The sequence below is a fragment of the Cibotium barometz genome, chromosome 14 (genome assembly GCF_041138505.1).
Source record: "Cibotium barometz isolate CiBa-2024 chromosome 14, ASM4113850v1, whole genome shotgun sequence".
NCBI lineage: Eukaryota > Viridiplantae > Streptophyta > Polypodiopsida > Cyatheales > Cibotiaceae > Cibotium > Cibotium barometz.
The window spans coordinates 10,334,898-10,356,282 of NC_141059.1; the positions used below are offsets into that span (position 1 = coordinate 10,334,898).

The following is a 21,385-nucleotide window of genomic DNA, read 5'->3' on the forward strand; positions in this document are numbered from 1 at the left end:
TGTGACTAGGATAAATTTGTAGTCCCGCTTTGTACATGGGTTGCAATCCCGATTGAAACCTTCTCTTCCTTTCCGACTTTGGAACATGCATGCATGGAGACACTTCCAAAAGCACTTTCCAAAACTTTTACACATATGCATTTACCGTTTCTCCCTCATTCTGCTTCACCCAATCGCACTTCATTATTATCTCATTTAATGAATTGGTGCACACAAGGTATCCGGATATGTCGGGATTGAAGGTGCAATCCGTTGACCAACTGGCAGGGAAACCTTCGCAAAGGGCCCGATTGAACAGGTGGGCTGAGAGTGGCATGAGCACATCCCTCGCGTGCGAAAGGTGCTTTGCCACTAATCCATCATGGTCCTGGGCTGTGCCATTCTGCAATCTGTCAATGGCGTCGCGGATCATGTTGGCGGAGAAGAAGGTGGAGGAGGTGAGTCGGCTCTCTGGTGGTCGGGGGAGAGGTGGCTGTTCGGGTATCTGGTAGAGTGACGTAGCATAAGCATGCCATGCCTCCGGTGATGTAATAGGTGTCTGGAAAACTCGCCACGTGTCCTTGCTGTCCTGTCCCAAGAAAAGATGGTACAACTCATGCTCCAACTTCGCCAGGTAGGTTCGCTTCTTCCTCCACACGAGGCGGCGAAAGATAACGCGCGCTTGGCGATGTGTACAAATGCTTGTGCTTCCTGTCGGATGAGGCAGGCACGGGTTTCCCAGCATTCATCATTGTACCAGCCTTTTTGTGGGACATTCTTGCTCGGAGGTGTGACGAATGTCCGAGTGTGAGGGAAGTACATGGCAGCTGACACAAAATGGTTCCAAACGTAGTGAACGATACGTTTAGTACGTTTGGAAAACGTGCTGAAAACGTTCCAAACGTAGTGAACGTTGCCCCCGATATATATATATATATACAAAATTTATAGTTTACTTATAAAATTTTGAAATATGAAGTCTGAAAATTTATCAATGAACATTAAAGCACTTACTAATAGTATACAACCTTTAGTTTCAATTTTGCGGAAAGGAGAGAGAGAGACACTTGAGCGTGTGCGCGGGGGAGAGAAAGAAAGAAAGAAAGAAAGATTTTATTAACGTCTTCTAGAAGACCAAACTCGGCCGATGAGACAAATCAGTGTACCTGTGTGGGGTATCCTCTGTCATCCCAACAAAATGTAAAAGTACTGAACTAAAAAGCTGAATCTGGGTGTGCAATAAGTACAATGAGTGGGGGAGGGGATGGAGCTCTACTACTAGGAGAATGCAAAGCTATATGCATGGAGTATACAATCATGATATGCAGCTCCATCCTGTACCATACTGGGGGTATAAAATGGTATACATCAATGAAGGGGGTGTCCACAGCTCCTTGAAGAACATGCCTCGGTCTGCTGTGAAGCGAGCCAGTCGCTCCGCACCCTCTCTGTGAAACTGAGCTTTGATCTCTGTCATCTCTCTCTGGTATAGGCATGGTGTCCGAAAGCCAGGTGTCCTTTGTCTCTTGTGGGCTGTGAGTGTCAGCTCTCTGGAGAGTACTTCCCTGTTGTGTAGGGGCTGGGAGTGGGGTGGATCTCTGAAAAAATGTAGTAATCTGTGTCTGTCGTCCCCCCTCTGGAGCTGTCTGAGCTTGTAATGATGTCTGTCTGTGACGCTGTATGTCTAGAATGAATCTCCCCAGTAAGCGTTGGTCTGCTGCCTCAAAGAGCTGGTGTAGGGAATGTGGCTCTCTGAATAAAATGGGATATCTCTCTCTCATGGCTGTATATGCTCTGCATCTGCATACATAATGCTCCTCACTCTCCACCTCCTCTTTGCACAATCTGCATACCCTCTCCACTCAGGGGATCCGTGCTGCTCTGCCAATCTCAATCTCCAATCGATGTGATGAGACTCTAAGCTGACCAATAGCGACTCGGGAGCCGTGTGGTAAAAAGCCCTCCATGTATCTAGGCCTCTCTATAAATCCATCTCTCACTATGAGAGACGGATATGTGGTGCATCCCTGTCATACTGGAATGGTGGTAGATGATCCATGTCTAGGCCATGCTGTGAGAACCAATGTGTGACCTGTGCATACCATGATCCTCTGTCTCCTGCCTCAGCCAGCTGTCTAGATCCCTCAAAAGCTCTGTATGACAATCTATCTTGTGGCATCTCTCTGAATCTATCTAGCAGGCATATAGTCTGGAATATGGCCTCTACCATCAGAGGAGGCGCAGCAAACTCTGCTCGGACAATGTCATGAGGTATTGACGGTTTGCTGCGTATCATGCGTGCCATCATGAGGGCCTATGGTCTCTCTATCTGTGTCCACCAATGCGTAGCAAGGCCTGGCGCCCATACCGCTGCTCCATACATCAGTGCCGGTGTGACTAATGTGTCAAATAGCCACCCCTTCGTTCGGGGCTCCTGAAAAATGCGCCTGGTGGCACTGTCTCTCTAGCATAGCCAATGTTGCATATCCCCGTGTCAATCTAGCTCTGGCTGCTGAACCCATGGTGAAGCGCGTGGCTGCTGCAGAGAAGGTAACCCCTAGGTACACATATGATGTCACCACCTCCACCTGGCGTCCTGCGAGAGTCAATGTCAGCTGACTCCTACCCTGTCTCGATGTATGAAAGACCATAACCTTGGTTTTCCCAAGGTTCACAGTCAGACCCCTCTGTGTGCAGAAATCATGGAGTGCATGTAGATGCTGTTGTAGACCTCCTGGAGACTTAGACACTAATACAATATAATCAGCATAAAACATAATACGTACTGAGGTACGTGCTAGATCAACTCCATCTCCGCCTCCTCGTGTAATGAAGTCAGCCACCTCATCAATGTATAACCCAAATAGCGTGGGGGAAAGTGGGCATCCTTGCTTCACACCAATGGTGCTAGCAATAGTCTCGGACATACCTCCTGGGCATCTGACTCGCCCAAAAACTTGCTCATATAATGCATAGATGCCCCATGTCATATCTGCTGACTGCAAGCACTGAAAGAGCCTCTCTCGTGGTACTGTGTCAAATGCCTTGCGGAAATCCACAAAGCAGCAATAGAGCTTTCTCTTCCTCACTCTGGCCTGATCAATCATACATCTCAAAGTGAATACATGGTCAGTGGTAGAGAAGTTCTCTTGAAGCCTGCCTTCCCTGATGAGCGTAAACCTGCTCGCTCAGCATATAAGCTAAGCTCTTGCTCCAACACTGCACCATAGAGTTTGGCCAGCACATGGCCAACCATAATCGTCCTGTAGTTGCTCAGATGGAGCATATCCCCTGTTTTGTGGATCGGCACAATGGTGTGCATCGTCCACTCCACAGGCAAACCCTCTGCTAGTGCCCTGTTAAACAGGTGTGCAAGAAAAGGAGCCGAAAAATCTACTGCATATATGAGATGCTCACCCTGTAGGCCCATATGGTCGATGGCCCGTCCATGCTGTAGGCGACGGATAGCTTCCTTTACCATCGAGTGGGTAAAGAAGCTAGCTGTGGTAGGTCGAGGCTCCTGTTGGCTGAGGTATAGGTGGCTGTTGTGGGGCGTGGTATAGGCGCTTTGCATATGTGTGCCATGTCTGTGGGTCTGCAAATGGGTGTCGGTGTCCGGGGCTCTCTGAAGTGCCGCCATGAGATAGGGCTATCTCTACTCATGAAGAAATGGAAGATCTCTAGCTCCTGTATCTCTGCGAAGGCCCGCCTTTTGCGGCGAGGAAGTCTCCTCATCTCTCTCCTTGACTCCTACTCTGTGATGGCTCCCAAGGGTCTCTGTATGCGTAGCCGTGAGTATAGGGCTCTGCACTCGTCATCATACCATCTGTTCTGGGGCATAGTCCCAAATCTTGCAGGCTCTCGTGAGTGGACATGATGTGGGAAGCTCTGTGTAATGCAGCCGTGTAGGAGTGATGCCAGCTGGGTTGTAATGGTATCCATAGGTGCCAGGGGATCCATGAGTAGGAGCCCATCCTCTACTCTGCCAGTGTATATGTCTGCCATGTCATGTGTGAAGTAGATGCTAGTGTGTGGCGTGGGTATGTGGGGGGGCTGGTGATACTTGTGATCCGGCTAAAGAAAATTCCAAGTATGTATGATCTGCCCCAATAGGACGAGGTGGGATGGAGAATGAGGTGACAAGCTGTGATGCCTCCAAAGACCCCATAATGTAGTCTACCACCGTGTCTCCGGTCCGTGTATGACCCCCATGTGGGAAGCATGTCAGCCCTCTTGATCCCGGCCACTGTAGCATCCCGTTATAAATAACGAGACGATGCCTGGCTCCCATCTCTAGTAAGTGGTCCCCATAATGTCCTCTGTCTGGTCCAGTGTCCTCTTATGCCCGACCAGCCCCTATCTCCTCTGGATCCACAAGGTGGAGGATCTCCATGTCATCATAGTCATACACCTCACACTGTCTGCTCTGTCTGTGGGCATTGAAGTCACCCGTAAGAAATACTTCCCCAAGCGCCCAGTTGAGTGATCAACAAGCCAGATGGACTCTAAAGTCAGATCTTCCAGTAATTTGAAGGAATCCATGGTTTGAAGTTGCTTAAGTGCTTGGTGGTCTGTTTTGTCTGTGAAAACCTATCCATAAAGGAGAGGCGTCCAATGTTTGAGCGCTGTGATCACACCCAAAAGCTCTCTATCATAAACTAAATAATTCTTTTCGGCAACATGCAACTTTCTATTGTACTAGGCCACATGTCTATTGCCTATTGAAGAACTGCACCTACGGCTACATTGTTGGCATCGGTAATGACCTCGAAAGATCTGACTCCATCTGGCTTGCTGATCACTCCATTGGGCGCTTGGCATGGTTTGAAGTCACTTAAGTGCTTGGTGGTCTGTTTTGATTGTGAAAACTTGTCCATAAAGGAAAGGCACCCAATGTTTGAGCGCTCTGATCACACCCAAAAGCTCTTTGTCATAAACCGAATAATTCTTTTCGGCGACATCGAACTTTCTATTGTAGTAGGCCACAGGTCTATTGTCTTGTTGAAGAACGGCACCTATGGCTACATTGTTGCCATCGGTAATGACCTCGAAAGGTTCATCCTAAGATGCCAACTTCGAAACAGGTGCTTCTGAGGCTGCTTTCTGGAGTGTACGGAATGCATCAAGCGCCTTGCTTGTAACTGTGACTTTTTGTCTACGAGTCTTCACCCCCTTGAGTAAGTCTGTGAGAGGGACTGCAAGGTTGGAAAACTGGTGAACATGAGTGCTGTAGGCCTGACAAAGACCTACAAATGAATGGATCTCTTGGGCGGTCTTAGGAATGTCCCAATCCAAGATCTCTTGAACCTTTGAGGGGTCCAATCGAATCCTGATGTAGCCCAAGTATTGAACCTCTCTAACGCCGAAGGTAGACTTTTGGTGTTTATGTAGAACTCATTCTCTCACAAAAGTTGCCAGATTTTCTCCCCATCCTTGCCATGCTGCTCCGCAGTGGGTGAGAATATAAGTATGTCATCGAGAAATATGAAAACACATTTACCAATGAGGACTCGAAAATCCTGGACATCATTTTACTGAAGGTTGCGGGTGCATTGGTAAGCCCAAAGGGCATGACTACGAACTCGTAGTGACCATGCTCTGTCCAGAAAGTTGTGTTTGGAATGTTAGCTTCAAAAATGCAGACTTGATGGTAACCACTGTTGAGATCGATCTTAGTGAAAAATTTTGCACCATCTAAACGCTCCAAAATGTACTCAATCCTTGGTATAGGAAACTTATTCTTAATGGTGAGTTTGTTTAATGCCCTGTAGTCTACACAAAGGCATGCAGACTTGTCCTTCTTTTGGACAAATAGGATGAGTGCAACAAATGGTGAGGAAGATGGCCGAACGAATCCGGCTCGGAGGAGCCCATATAACTGCTTTTCTAGCTCGCCCTCTAAAGTCTTGGAAAGACGATAGGGGAACATGCTAGGAGGTGCTGATCCAGGGACCAAAGCAATACGATGGTCCTCAAGACGAGATGGGGGGAGACTGGGTGGGAGATCGTCTCTAAGCATAATGTTGTGGTGTCAAGACAGGAGGCCTGCTAACTGTGGGACTGGAGATGAAGATGAGATAGTTGCTATCGAAGAGGTAGAGGCTGTCTAAGCATGAACATAAATCAATGCTCCTTCTCTCCCTTGCGGATAGCACGTTGGGCCTAGAGATGAGAAATCAACAAAGTGCCAAGAATGCTTCTATCTCCACGAATCATGATGGGCTCAGGACAACCTTTAGTGATAGTAAAAGTGTTCTGCTCCCAATTGGGAACAGGCTCATATTGACGAAACCACTGGATTCCTAAGATCATGCCACACCCCAAAAGAGTCGAGACAATGAAATCTCGTTGGAATGAGGCTTTTTGAACTACATAGGAAAACTGTTGTGCCTTTTGAGATATGTGGGTGCGCAGACCAAGTGTGAATCCGTCCACATCCAAATGATAGGGCACTAATGTACAGCTCATTTTGGTAGCCAACTGGGGAGAGATGGCGTCCTCAGAACTGCCCATGTCAAATAGGACTACAAATTGGTGGCCCATGGTAGAGCCACAAGCTCGGATGAGGCTTTTTTGTGTAGCATCACTCTCACCTCTTGCTTAGCATCACTCTCACCTCTTGCTTAGCATCGAATACCACGAATGACATAGGATGCATAGAAGGTAAAAGTTAAATTGCGTTGGTGGTAGTTGGCGGGGTTCGAGGAGCAAGAGATGCTGTGGCAACTGTGGAAGGTGGTGGTTTGGAGGCTTTCTCCATTTGCCATTTCTGGCAATCCTTCTTATCAAGCCCAATGGTATGATAGAAAAAACATCTATTCTGACTGGTACTTCCTTTGCTCCTCTGGAGGAAGATAGCCTCTAGTGATGCTTGCTTTAGCCTTTTCCTCAGGGGTTTTCGTAGGTTTGGATTGGTTATCCTTCCTACCCCCTAAACTAGAGCCAGAACTGTCGTCCTTCTTAGCATCTTTAGAGGACGCATTACCTTTCCCCGGCTGCGAAGCAGATTGCTGCTGTTGGGATTTGGTACTAGACTGCGGTTGCTTAGGCTTGTGAATGAATGCTGAATTCTGTTGTATGCTGAAAAATGCAAGGTACTGAAGCCCTTTCCTTGGCTGAATGCTGGTGATGATGGGTTTTGTTGATGAGTGCCTGTGTGCTCCAAGCGATGATGCTCCTAGGGGTGAGGGACTGAATCGCTTAGCTTGAATGATAATGATGAGATGAATGATGCAAAGCAATGCTATTTATATGCTCTATGTGCTGGTCGGCTGGGTGTGAAAGTGGCCGACTGTAGCATAATATGCTACACGATTTGCATATAATGAAAATAATGGTAATAATGCTGTAATAATGTGGAAAAATTGCTATAAAATATGATAAAATTATTGGATACTATTCCAAGGCTTCTACACAATGGTCTATGTGGTCTATGTGCATATGGGATGAATGATATGCAATATGCAACCATGCTTTGATGCAAATCCTAAGGCTTCTACTGACTCTATATGCATGAATGATTCTCTCCAAGTGGGTTAAGGGACTTGACTGACTGACTAACTCTCTACGGTTGAGGAATGACCTATGTAGCTCGTGCTTGACATATCTTGGATTGAGGATTACAATGGGGTCACGGCGTACGACAATATCAAATCCTAAAGGGTTCTATTGCTGTACAGTGGAGCACTGATGATGAGCCATCTTGTCACCATGCACTACAGTGCAGAGTGCATGTGACAGTCTGCTCTGGAAGGCGATGAAAGCACCTCCGAGTTCCCAAAGTTTGGGTTGGGCTGGAGCGAAGGTTTCCTTAAGAGTAGTAGTGAGATCGGGTGCCAATCAAGTGGCAATCGGAAGGCAGAAGAGAGCATTCTAGGCAATAGGCTGGTGCTCAGTCCTCCTCAGTGGTCGAGGAATCTTGGATCAGAGCTAGTGAGAGGGCGCGCCAAGTGCAGAAGAGGCTAGCGGCAAATCTGTCACAGCAAAGGAAGTACTGAGCTTTCTCAAGGGAGCGCGGAGAAGAACTGTAGTTTAGTTCTTATCTAGTCTTCCCTATTGGGTACTTTCAAGAGCACAAGAAGTTGATCAAGAATCATAGGAAACTGAAGACCGTGGAGCATGGGAAAAATGCCATCAAGAATGCTTTTGGGAATTTGAGGAGCATGAAGCCTAATGCAGATGTGAAGAAGAAGAGTGACGAGCTATATGCGGCAAGGTGTTGGAGCTGTTGGGAGCTTATTTAAGGCCAAGTACAGTTAATGAAATAGTGATGGCACAAGCAGGTGAAGTTTATAAGAGCGCCCTAGTCAAAGACCAGGAAAAAGGGATACAAGCGACATTTAAGGATAGTCTGGGTTTATGTGGGTTTGTCCAACTAGACAGATTTATTGGCATTTTTATGTCATGGGTTTGTCCAATGGGCTGATCAGCAATTAGTCAGTCGACCAGCCATTAGGATACCTATAAATAGCTAGGCTGAGGTTCATTCAGGGCATTCAGAAAGAGATCTACTACAGCCAGCAGCTGAGTCAACAGGGCGAGAGCTACTACAGCCAGCATCTGAGTCAACAGTCAAGTGCATGATCTTTAGACAGTGATTACAGAACTGGTTCCTTGCACAGCAAGCACATCTGCTTCAGCCAGATGCACCTTCCATGAGCATTGCTTCATGCATTATTGGAGGACATGAACGTTTGCAACCATTCATCAGTTATAATATGCATAGCATTAGATTGGCATAGCATTCAGTGCCCAGATCCAATTTAGTTCGCAGGACATTACTGTGTAAATTCATGTTTTGAGCATTAACAGTAGTTTAGGTCTGATTTGGGCGTCTGTATTGTGTACTTGCAAGTGATTAGGGTTAATCTCTGTTTGCTAGCATTAATCAAGTTGAACTTCCGCAAGCATGAAACATTCATGGTCGGGTTGTTCCGGGCATAGATATGGCTTCTTGGGACTCATGCTGATCCACAACTTGGGCTCTTCAGATTTGGTGTGGGATCCTTGCATGGTCTTCATCTGCCTCTCAATTGCCTATTTATATGCATATGGAAGGCTGGTGGGTTGGTGGTCCTACTGGCTGGCCAGCACACAGCCTAATAACGTATGTCACACATAAGCGCTTGTTCACACATGGGTGCCTGGGCTGTCTGCCCAAAAGTACCAATTCTCCCTTTGAACTTGCCCTTTAAGTAGCTGATACTTGGAGTTATGTCCACAGTGCACTCACATTTGTGATGCACAGATACTTTTGTAGGGCTTGAAAAAGGCTGGACGGCATAGTCACAGGGGACGGAGGGGACGGACCCTTGGAACGGGGGGGCGCTGTCCCGGGAACACTGGGGGACGGGGACAGATGGACGTCCCCAGCTGGGCGTCCCTCACAAGGGACGGCGTTCCGGGGATGGATCCAGGAGGGGACGGTTGTGGGGGACGGCTGCATGGGAACGCCTGCAGGTTACTATTTGGGCAATGGTCACATTTTTTACCTTTTTTTTGGCCGTTTGGGAGGGGCTTTTCATGGGCCTTTAGCCTTGGCCCATAGACCTTGAGCCTTTGAGGCTTTGGGCGTTGGCCTCTCTCTTGCCTCCCTCCCTATAAGAAGACACACACACACACACTCCCTCTCACACTTCAAGCTTTAGCTTCACACACACACCCACTCTCTCTCCCCCTCAAGCGGCAAGCTTCAAGGACCAAGGTCTCAAGTTTCAAGCTCACACAAGCAAGCTGTAGCCTCTCAAGACACACACACTCTTTCTCAAGCTTCACACACACACACATCCACCCACCCTCACACTCAAGTTCTCCCTCAACTTTCAAGGCTCAAGCCTCACTCTCTCTCTCTCTCTCTCTCTCTCTCTCTCTCTCAAGCTATCAGGTGACAAGGAGGCATCCATCATCCATGGCATTCTCTTCGTGGCAGTGGCTCTTCAAGTTCCAACTACCCGTAGAAGGACGATGGGATGGACATGGTGGGATGAGGTCAATCACACCCCATCCCCTCATGGAGGTGGTGCAGAGCCATGGACATGCAAGCTTTGCCCGTATAGGCGAGTGGGTGGTATTGACAAAGTAATTTTTAAGTGCCGTTCCTACCCCCGTCCCCGTTCCCTACATATGGCCGTCCCCCGTCCCGTCCCCGTCCCCCGTCCCCGTCCCCCGTCCCTTGTGACTATGCTGGACGGCTTGTGTTAGTTTGATAGAAATTTGTCAATAAATAGGTGCCTTCAGCCCCTCATTCAATCATCAAGTAATTTGTACTCAAGGCTCTTTAGCAACTAGTCCACAGGCAATTGGAGAAGTGAGAGGGAGGATTCGTCAGCCAACGTTTGCCCATGAATGGCAGCATTCATCTGCAACTTGGGCTGAGATCACCAGGATTGATCACATTTGTATTTCTTCAATGTATATAATACAAAGATTAGGTCAGGCGTCTTGTGTGTGATTTATTTGCAAGTCTTATGTTGCACATTTCTCTCATAATTCTAGTCTTTGTTTTCTTTTGTACCATGGTCAGATTACATGGACACTATTGTTTCACTCTTGATCTTATAGACCCACTTGGTCTTTTGAAGACGTTTAATATTATGTGGCTGAGAGGTGTGACACTCGACAGAGCCACCGAGTTATGCAGAGCTTGACGCCCCAGACCCCATGGCCACGCCACCACGGGAAATGAAATGAAATGAAATGTTATATTAACGTCTTCAAAAGGCCATAATGACCTATGAGACCAAAAGTTACATCATGGTAGATCTGATACAATGTCTGGATTAAAAAAAACCCAGAAAATGAAAAATAAAGATGATACTACTGGCACCTAGAAAATGAAACTGGAACTGGAAGGTAAACAGAAACCCTTATAGGGTGTGAATATAGTGAGGGGGGGGTACGCTATGGAGGTGAGTGGAATATAGTGAGGGGATACAATATCATGTGGGACAGAGGGGTACACTATGGAGGTGCCTCTATCTCATAATATGTGCCGCATCGGACGCTGGCGGATCTCCTCAATATCCTCTGTGGTCAGCACCCTGACTGGGTGTCCCGCATGCCTCGCAAGAATAATCCGAATCCGCCGCTGCAACCTCCGTCTATGCTGGGATGCCCTCCTCCGTAGTCGTGGGCGTCTGGACCACCCAAGCTCAATCGCACGATCAATCAGTGTACCTCTGGTGTGGACGGTATCCATGTCCTGCTGCTGCTGTGGTCCATCTGGCGCAGTGATGGCTGGACTAAAGAAGTCTGTAATGTGCCTCTGAGTCTGGCTCTCTGTGCGCCTAAGCAGGCTATCTCTATGTCTCCGCAGCTCAAGCAAGAACAATCCCAAACACCTTTGGTCCTGGTACCCCATGACTCTGGAAAGTGGTCCAAAACCCTCTCTGAATAAACAGTGGAAACGACCACGTATGTCATAGTATGCAGTACAATGGCATATATAATGCAGCTCTGTCTCTGGCTCCCCATGGCATACTCGGCATATCCTGGCCTCAGCTGGTATACCTCTATATCGGCCAATCTCAATCTCAAGCTGGTGTGAGGATGTGCGAATCTGACCAATAGCACATTGTACTGCATGAGACAAGTGTACATCCATGTAATTGGGTCTGATCACAAAACCATCTGCTGTGAGCTGAAGAAAATGCTCTCTGTAGAAAGCCATCTTCATGCCCAGCTCCTCAGGAGATCTAGGTCATCATCTCCCATCATTGCAGGACCTTCTCACGCCAGCTCAGTTTTACCACCTTGAGCACCATGTCAGAGAGGCCCATGAGGGATGTATTAGGGTGATATGAGAGCTCTCTGCTCATGTACCTAGATCAGATTTTATAGTTCTAGATTTTTGTTATCTTTCTTTATTACTATTTTGTACCCAAGATGATGTACCTCATGGATATGATGTAACCTTTTGGTCTCATAGGTCATTTTGGCCTTTTGAAGACGTTAATACAACTTTTTTTCTTTTATTCTTTCTTTCTTTCTCTAGTTACAGCTGCACTATTGTATCGTGCCCCCATCTGGGGTCCCAACTTATACCACAAGAGGAGACAGAGGAGAGAGCCGGCCGAGACAGATACAGAGGAGGTATATGATGGGTGGAAGCCGATGGAGAGGCCCCTAGTGGCGATGATCTCGCGCATGATTAGGAGTAAGCCATCAATGCCACATGAGATTGTGCGGGCAGAGATGGGGGATGCACTGGTAGTGACAGAGGCTCTATTCTAGACTGACATACTGGCACAAGCTATGGGACCTTCCACTAGATAGATACCTCCGGCTAGCCCTGGATTCCTCGAGACAGCTGACACTCGAGGGAGATACAGAGTGCTGGTATGCACATGTAGGCACTTGGTTTGGCATGCACGGTATGCAGATGGAGGCACTCTCCCCGTTCCAGTACAGCATAGGGCCCAATCATTTTCTCTCAGCTGCATAGAGCGGAACAGGGTTATCAAGAAGGACATTGTTAGACTGGATACTTAGAGGACATGGAGTTCACCTAGTCGTCCACTGGGGACGAAGATGGCCTTCTACAGAGATCACCTCCTATGCCTGAAAGAGGATGGGTTCATCATCCGTCCACGCTACATGGAGTCTGGACATACACCTATCCTTTGGGGTGAGATGTGCGATCGGCCAGATCCGCACCTCGTGCCACCACCCGTTCATAGAGGTACGGTGCATGCCAAATCACCTCTTCAAAGGAGGCTAGTTTAGGATTGTCGGTGCAATGGTTTGAGGATAGGATTATGACACTTGCTTGCAGTATTTGCCATGGTGGCAAGGTAACCAGTCCATAAGAATGCTGGTTACTAGATTGTCATGTTGGATGACTATCATATGAGATGCATAGGGCTTAGAAGGCTGGAGGCATTGCAAGCTAAACTTCAGCATGCCTTGGTCGGGGGTGAGAATGACATCCTTTTTATAGAGGAACATCACCTTACAGTGGAGAGATGTTACGGTGGTTTCACTTACTGGTTTTCAGCAAGGTTGCATCCAAACACCGTTTGGATCTGATCCAAACGTTCGGAACGATTGAAACGTTCACTAACGTTTGGAAACGTTAGTGAACGTGGGTCCTTGGGATGTTCATTAATGTAGGTCAAAAAAACCCACGCACGTCAACATCAAGTTTTTTTTTCATGTTTCTTACGTGCGTGCGGCTCTCTCTCTCTTCGGCGGTGGACGCTCACGGGCTGGTCGTGCTGGTCTTCTCTGGTCGTGCTGCGCTCATTGCCCAAGTCACTCAGAGTCAGTCTCTCACTCTCTCTCTCTCTCTCTCTCTCCCGCACACGCTCGCGGCTGGTCGCTGAACTCTCTCTCTCTCTCTCTCTCTCTCTCTCTCTCTCTCTCTTCCGCACACGCTCGCGGCTGGCCTAGAGTATAGCCGCACCAGAGGTACACTGATTGATCGGGCTATAGAGCTGGGGCGGTCCAGGCGCCCCAAGATGAGAGGCCCATCCCGACACCGGCGGAGACTACAACAGAGGATCAGAACCATACTAGCACGGCATGGGACACATCCAGTTAGAGTACTCACCATGGGAGACGTCTAGTCAGGACATTGAGGATATCCGCCATCGACCGATGAGAGACATCTTTGGATAGTGATGTATATGATGCTTACCTTTGTTGCTGGAGTTTTCCTTCCCAGATGTTATCCATTAGGAGCTCCTAGTACCTTACTTTTCCTCATAGTTGTTGTTTCAGTTTCAGTTAGTTGTTTAGTTGTTTTAGCTTTTCTTACACAGACATTGTATCAGATCCACCAATTGTTGTAACCTTTTTGGTCTCTTAGGTCATTTTGGCCTTTTGAGGACGTTAATATATCATTTCATTTCATTTCTCTCTCTCTCTCTCTCTCTCTCCCCTTTTGCAAGTCTCTCTCCCGCAAGTCTCTCTCTCTCTCTCCTCTCCCCCCTATAGCGCGCCACTCTCTCTCTCTCTCTCTCTCTCTCTCTCTCTCTCTCTCCAGCGCAACTCTCTCTCTAGCGCGTCGCCTGCGCGCACCCTGCCCCCTCTCTCTCCAGCGTGTCGCTTGCTAGTCGCGCCCCACCCAGCTCATACCGTGCGTGCCCCCCTGCACCTGTAGCTGAGCATCTTGTAGGTCCCATTTTCTGAGTCTCCCCCAAAGGGGAGAGGGTACCCTTGAGGGGAGACTCGTTCCACCAACAGCCCTCTCCTTTATCAACAGCAACACATGGAAAGTAAGAAGTCTTTTGCCTCAGTCACCGCTTCACGATTACCGCCCATTCCTCCACCCGTGAGCAAGCTGACACCATGGGAAGCCTACCTCATGCAAGAACTGAAGAAACTCCAGGGAGAATTAGCAGCATTGAAACACGAGACTATCAAGAAAGATGAACAAATCAACGAACTGAAAGTGCAAGTGCAAGCCATGAAGACGAAGCAAGAGGAAGCACGAGAAGGACCCATACCTACAACACTACAAACAGAAACGACAAACCATGTTTCAAAGGTAATTTCAGTTAACTCACAACATTTTGTTAAAGAAGTCATATCAGTGGTCAAAGAAAAGGAACGAATGGAAAGTAACAAAAAGGTAATCAGAGTCGGTGGTCTTCCTCAAGGCTGTGATAGGGCAGACATAGCTCCAGAGCTTCGAGAAGACTACATATTAGATACAGATGTACTTACAGCACAACTGAGCAAAGTAGTCCCCTTCGTGGACTTAGGAGACCCTATCTCTATTATAGTAAAGGGTACACAGGCAAAAGTCTCCTATATGGACAACAATGAGAAAATAGCAGTGATGAAGCAAACAAGGTCTCTCCAAGGGACAAAGGTATGGATAGTTGATGAACTCACCCCGCTACAACTCAAGAACAGATCGGCAGAGCTGAATAAAGTTAAAGAAGCAAGAAAGAATGGCAAATGGGCAATATACAGAGGAGGACAAGCAATCATTAAAGAATTCCGTACCCCACCCCCCTCAAGAGCAAATCCATCCATGGATGAAATATAGCTATTTTTATTTTGAACCTCAATTTCGAACTAGATGCAATAGAACCCATTGTAATTTAAAGAGTCTTAAGAGTTTATTTTGAGTTTTTTTTTCCAATTTTATGCCTCTTTGGCATCGATACCCAGAGTGGAATGTAAATGGATGTACGTGATCTGTCCCCCATAGGTCGGATTCGGCCTCCCGTGGACGTTAATATAACTTTCTTTCTTTCTTTCTTTCTCTCTATACCGCCCACACCAGCGGTACACTGATTGATCGTGCGATTGAGCTTGGGTGGTCCAGACGCCCACGACTACGGAGGAGGGCATCCCAGCATAGACGGAGGTTGCAGCGGCGGATTCGGATTATTCTTGCGAGACATGCGGGACACCCAGTCAGGGTGCTGACTACAGAGGATATTGAGGAGATCCGCCAGTGTCCGATGCGGCACATATTATGAGATGGAGGCACCTCCATAGTGTACCCCCCCGTCCCACATGATATTGTATCCCCTCACTGTACTCCACTCACCTCCATAGCGTTACCCCCCCCCCCCCCCCCCCCCCCCCCCCCCCCCCCTTTCACTATATTCACACCCTAGAAGGGTTTCTGTTTACCTTCCAATTCCAGTTTCATTTTCCAGGTGCCAGTAGTATCATCTTTATTTTTCATTTTCTGGTTTTTTATCCAGACATTGTATCAGATCCACCATGATGTAACTTTTTGGTCTCATAGGTCATTATGGCCTTTTGAAGACGTTAATATAACATTTCATTTCATTTCTCTCTGGAGGCACCCTCTCTCACCTTGACACATTCTGAGATTAGTAGAGTCATCAGACAGGACCTCATTCAGTTGGACACTAGGAGGACATGGCTAGAGTCCTCACATGAGTTGGGGACGAAGATGGCTTTCTATAGAGACTATCTTCTCCGCACCACTGAGGATGGCTTTATACTTAGACCAAGCTACATGGATACCCATTTCTCTCATGGATTGAGGTGCACCATTGGGCAGATCCGCACCTCTTCACATCAGTTAGAGATAGAGATAGGCAGATTTGGAGGCATACCTCCAGGGGACAGGATTTGTCAGATTTGTTGGATAGAGCCAGAGACGGAGGAGCACTACATCTGTCGCTGCACAGCATATTATGAGATTCGAGGGCGCTATCATTGCCTTTTCAGAGAGGGATTTGGACCACTGGCTAGAGTCATGGACTATTGTGACCATGCACTCGATGACTTCTGCACATTGAGGGGGCTTACAGTGAACCTTGGGAAAACCAAGGCCATGATTTTCCACACCTCAGGGCCGGTTCGACAACAGGCCATCTTCACACTAGCAGGAGGACAGGTAGAGGTGGTAGACTCATATGTGTACCTAGGGATTACATTTACGACTCCGCTAGGAAGATTTACTATGGCACAGGCAGCGAGGGATAGACTCACACGAGGGTATGCAGCTCTGGCCATGGTAGAGAGACAATGTCACCAGGCACACTTCCAGAAGCCCCGCACGAAGGGGTGGTTGTTTGACACACCAGTCACCCCTGCTTTGATGTATGCTGCAGGAGTATGGGCACTTGGGCTCGCCACCTCCACATGGTCTCAGATAGAGAGGCCTCAGATAGAGAGGCCTCAGATTCTCATGCTCTCACGGATGATCTGCAGCAAACCCTCCGTCCCACATGACATTGTCCAGACGGAGTTTAGCTCAGTACTTTCATAGTTTATTTCATGTCCATTTTGTCCTTTTTTTTTTTGGACATCCAAAAGACATTGACAGTTGTACATTGATTTGTCTCATACGTCGAGTTCGGCCTCTAGTAGACGTTAATACAGCTTTCTTTCTTTCCTTCTTTCTCTCCCCCACAAGGCTCTCTTTGCTGCACCTCCGGGACCCCTACACACAGGCTGAAATTTTATTCGTATTGTGCTTGAATTTTGAAATATAAAGTTTGTATAGTATTAGTAAGTGATTTAATGTTCATTGATGAATCTTCAAACTTCATATTTCAAAAGTTTACAAGTAAACTATAAATTTTGTATACATATATATCGGGGGCAACGTTCACTACGGTTGGAATGTTTTCCAAACGTACTAAACATATCGTTCACTACATTTGGAACCACCTTGGTTTTCAGCTTATGGCCTTGAGGGCATAAGGGAGGCATTTGCCATCAGATGAGTTTTGAGCAAGCTGCCTGGATTGATACTCCCAAGGCAGCAGTTGGGAGACTGATATAGTTTGGCGGTTGTGGAGCTGGGCAGACGGCCCCCTCTTGTTTTAGGTGTTGCCTGAGTGTAGCTTTGGGAAGATGCTTGACATGATCACCTAGGCACACTTTTTGGGGGAAACACTACTCGGCTTGAGAAAAGGCCACTTTCAATCTGTATGACTCAATTGGTCTGTTTAGGATAGTTTTCTTGTCTCTGTGTTCTTAAGGCTCTTCCACCAGTTGAGGGGCATGAAAGGGCTGTGGAGCCATGTGGCTGCAGTTATCAAGGCATTGTGTTTTAAGACACACAGACATTGGTTGTAAAATTGGTAGGTGGCATAGCATGTTTGGGGCAGATGTTTCACCTTATACTGGTAGGATACCAGGCCATCTCATACGTCACCTGGGCCACTCCATGAGGATTATGTTGGAGTTTCTGCAGTTTCAACTTTCTGTCCGAAATGAGCATTGGGACCATTGAATGTGGTTGTATTTTTAAGTTATGTGGTTTCTTTGCTTGATGCTTTCAATCTTTATGCTTTCTAGGTTGATCTGTTTCTTTGATTTACAGAGGTGCTGTTGCTGTTCTATTGCAAAATAAGAAGCAAAACTTGCAAGGAACTACTGCTTTTCCAAACCCTTATCTTGTAGATGTACGACGGTATGATGAAAGAGCTCTGTATGGTAACATATATGGCTCGGTGCATGTACCAGGTAGGTGGGTTCTCCCTTGGTTTCTCTCTTTGTATCTTTGCAGGAATCGAATGCATGCCAGACATCTGAGTTGGCTCAAGAAGAAAAAACAAAAAGCCAGTGCTTTGTATGATTGCTGCAGTAAATGAGTGGCCAAAGGCATTGGCTATGGAGCCATTGGACTGGCAGAGAAGCTATGGCCATCCCAAGTTTGAAAAGGAAGATTTGGTCATCTTATATTGTAAGTCGCCCAACCTTTCGAGATCAAAAAAATAAATAAATTGTTTTTTGGGTTTTGATCTGTAGAATGATGTGAAAAGAGAATTTGTTGAGGTTTGATCTTTTGGTGTCATTATTTCAGGCCGAACAAATAACCGCTCTGTCTGGGCAGCTCAAGTTGCTCGTGATGCAGGGGTGAAAAGGTAATATTCTAGCCATGACTTCAATTGAGGTTGAAATTCAATCATGAAATTTGCTTTGCAGTGTTCCACCATCTATAAAGATTAAGCTAGATGAGATCTTAACTAGATGGTTTCAGAGGATAACTTCAGCTTGAGGACCTTTACCCATCATGCCCTGTCCATTGGGTGGGTTGGGGCTTGGATGAGGGAGCTGCCCCCATCCATGGCCCAGCCATGATCCCCCCTTAGTATTTTCGTCTGTTTATGGTTTGAAAGTACATTTATGGCGATGGAGGCTTTGCTTGGTAAAAGTGAGTTTGACAAGGTCTTTGGCCACTTGGAAAAATTGGGTCTTGATCAATTTGGATGTATTAGGTGTTTTGTATGCGAAGGTGGAGTCGTTGGATGGCGTTTGGATCCCAATGTTCTGTCATACGATGGCTATGCCTTGGTGAGCATTTCTTGACTAGCTGTTCCCTACATCTATTTCAAACTAAACGGTTTAGTTAACATGTTTTTTTGACGTCATCATGCAGGGTGATCCCCCTCCTGAACCACACAGGTTTGAAGTAGAGGTTGTGAATTATGAATCTGCTGAGCAAGAGCTTCAACAGCTTGTATTAGTTTAATGTAACATTTTTGCTTAGAAAATAAGTTAGAATCTTTTGAGCTTTTGAAATTTTGTATACACAATCTTGGTCTGACTCCCCGCGTGCCCATAGGATGGGTGGGGAGTGTTTTGTATCTAGTGTCGTTTAAGGATGCATCTGGCTTTGATCATGCATGCATGTGTATACATGTGTGTGTGCAGGCACATGGGTCTCGCCTTCCTTCCCTGCTGCTGCCTGGCCATCACTTCCGTCTTCAGCTTCTTTCCGCTCCACCTCTGTCTGTTCCCCCCCCCTTAGACTGCGCCCTTTTCTTCTTCTCTCCCCACCGTCTGTTCCCCCCCTTAGACTGCGCCCCTTACCTCTTCTCTTCCCCCCCCCCAACCACCCCCCCCCCCCCCCCCCCCCCCCCCCCCGGGCGGTTCGCACACCACCCGTGAAGCAAGGGCTTGGTTTCATCTTTTTTCTGGCACGGTGTTGCCGCCTCTGGTCTTTTCCCTTGGGAGGACTCCATGGCAGATGCTCCGTCAGCCGAGGCCGCCCCTCCCTGCCCATCTTTCTCTGAAGCGGACCTCTAGCTGCCTCCCTTGAGGCCTTCACGTTGGTATGCAAGCTAGTTGGTAGCCGCCTGACGCGTGGACAGCTCAGGGATATTCTGCAGGCTGGCCTCATCAGCAAGCCCGGAAAGATCACTGATATTCATCCTCTAAGGCTTGGATACTACCAGGTTGTGTTTGATTCGCCTGTAGCATCGGACAGAGTTATGCAGTTGAGCCCGTCGCACTGCGTATGGCCCAGGGCTTCAACAAGGTGTTAAGAACCCCATTGAGAAAATCATCATTTGTTATCCACCATACACCCCAAGCTTAGTATATATTACTCTTATGTGATTTCCATATTTTATAGCTTTCTTCCCATTCCTAACATTGGAAATCTCTTAGATGGTAGTTTTTAAAGCTTGAATATGCATGTATTTCACTAGTCCTTGCATCCCCTACAACATCTATGGTTTGAGGGTAATTTGCTGATGCATAGATATTGTGAAACATATCCACCACTTCCATGGGCTAATTTTGGTAGAGAAAAATAGGGAAAAGTTCCTTTTTTCAGTATTATGAGTTTGGTCTTTTGCACATTGACCACCCCACCGCCACCACATCTGCATGCAAAATTAATCCAAGATAGTTATTAAGATCCACGGCATTCTCTATCTGAAGTGTGCCATTGGTTATCATATAAAATGAGGAGAATTATGGATCTAATACATACCTCATGTATATTTTCTTATATGGAAAATTAAGTATCTTGGCTTAAGTCCGAAAAGAATGGGTGAAAGAGGGCATCCCTACTTCACCGCAATGGCACCACTAAGTATCTCCAAGATGCCATCTCTTACGTGCACATATAGCATGCCAATTGTTTATGAAGTTGTGCATGCACATGTGTACATGTATGTGTATGTGCATGTGTGGGCGCGAGGTGGCAGCATGGCTTCAACCCAGCTTCCGATCCGTTGGCTGGCGTCTCAGGCTTTCCTGTTACAGTTTGCTTTCGTGGCCTCAGGAAGGAATATCTTTGCCTTCTCTTGGTGATAGGTGGAGTCATCGGGAGAGATGGAATCCCCCCCACTGCCACTTTAGGTCTAGCTCGGATGGTAGGGATTCATTTTCTTTGCATCTGCATAGGCTCTCTGGAGACAGTTCCTCATGTCATATCGCTTCCGTGCCTCTATGGAGCTCCTATTTTGCAGAGTCGAGTACTCCCCGAGGTCCAGCACAACTCCTCATTGGGGGGAGGGGGGGACCACTGCCCCCAGGATTCAGAGCATCAAGCTGCGGCCCCAGAGGACCCTAGTGTAAGAGAGCGGCAAGCTATCTGTTCGAGGCAGAACCGCTGTAAGATTTCCAAAGCAGAGTGGTGCCACCAGGCTCACCGGCCAAGTGGCCCCCCAGGGGGATACGGCTATGTCAAAGAACTGTTATGAGTACTTATTGCAACAGCCCCCTGATGATGATGGCCCCCCCACAATCTCTTCACGGGACCCAGCACGCCAACAACACCCCCCCCCCTTCCTTTCTGGAGACCGTTACCTCGTCGTGATCCCTCGCCAGGTCTCCACGTTCGTGCGAGGCCCTCTGATCAAGCAGAGTCCCTGGCAGGACCGTTCTCTCAGTCAGCCTCCCCCTCACCTTTCTTCCTCTGGACTCCCTGAACTCTAAACCCCTCGTTCTCCTTGGTCATCCCTTCCTTCCCCCCCCCCCCCCCCCCCCCCCCCCCCCCCGGAGTTCTGGGGCAGCCACCTTCTTTCAATGTTTACCCATTGAGGGAGGGGGCATCTTGGAGGAGATGGTGGCCCCCCATCCGTATCTGTGTGGTTTTGCATCACTCCAGGCCTTCCACCTCTGAGAGTGGTGCGATGATCTTATCCTAGCACTGGGAGATAGGTTGGAGCACTGAGTTTGTCCACCGGTATTCATGGGTAGGCAATAGAGCTCGCACATCACCACC

At 47.6% G+C, this 21,385-nt stretch overlaps 1 protein-coding gene across 2 annotated transcripts in view; it reads left to right on the forward strand.

Moving 5' to 3' along the window:
• Positions 1-19,039, forward strand: part of LOC147631655 (uncharacterized) — a 98,311-nt gene extending 79,272 nt beyond the window's left edge. The window contains exons 3-7 of one of the 2 annotated variants that reach the window (XM_086807864.1): positions 17,747-17,889; positions 18,011-18,109; positions 18,230-18,290; positions 18,645-18,720; positions 18,806-19,039. In XM_086807864.1, the coding sequence (XP_086663990.1) occupies positions 17,747-17,889; positions 18,011-18,109; positions 18,230-18,290; positions 18,645-18,720; positions 18,806-18,898 (472 nt within the window). In that variant the 3' untranslated portion in view covers positions 18,899-19,039. The remainder of the gene's footprint in view (positions 1-17,746; positions 17,890-18,010; positions 18,110-18,229; positions 18,291-18,644; positions 18,721-18,805) is intronic. The other variant, XM_086807865.1, reaches the window with a different exon arrangement.
• The last annotated feature ends 2,346 nt before the right edge of the window (positions 19,040-21,385 follow it).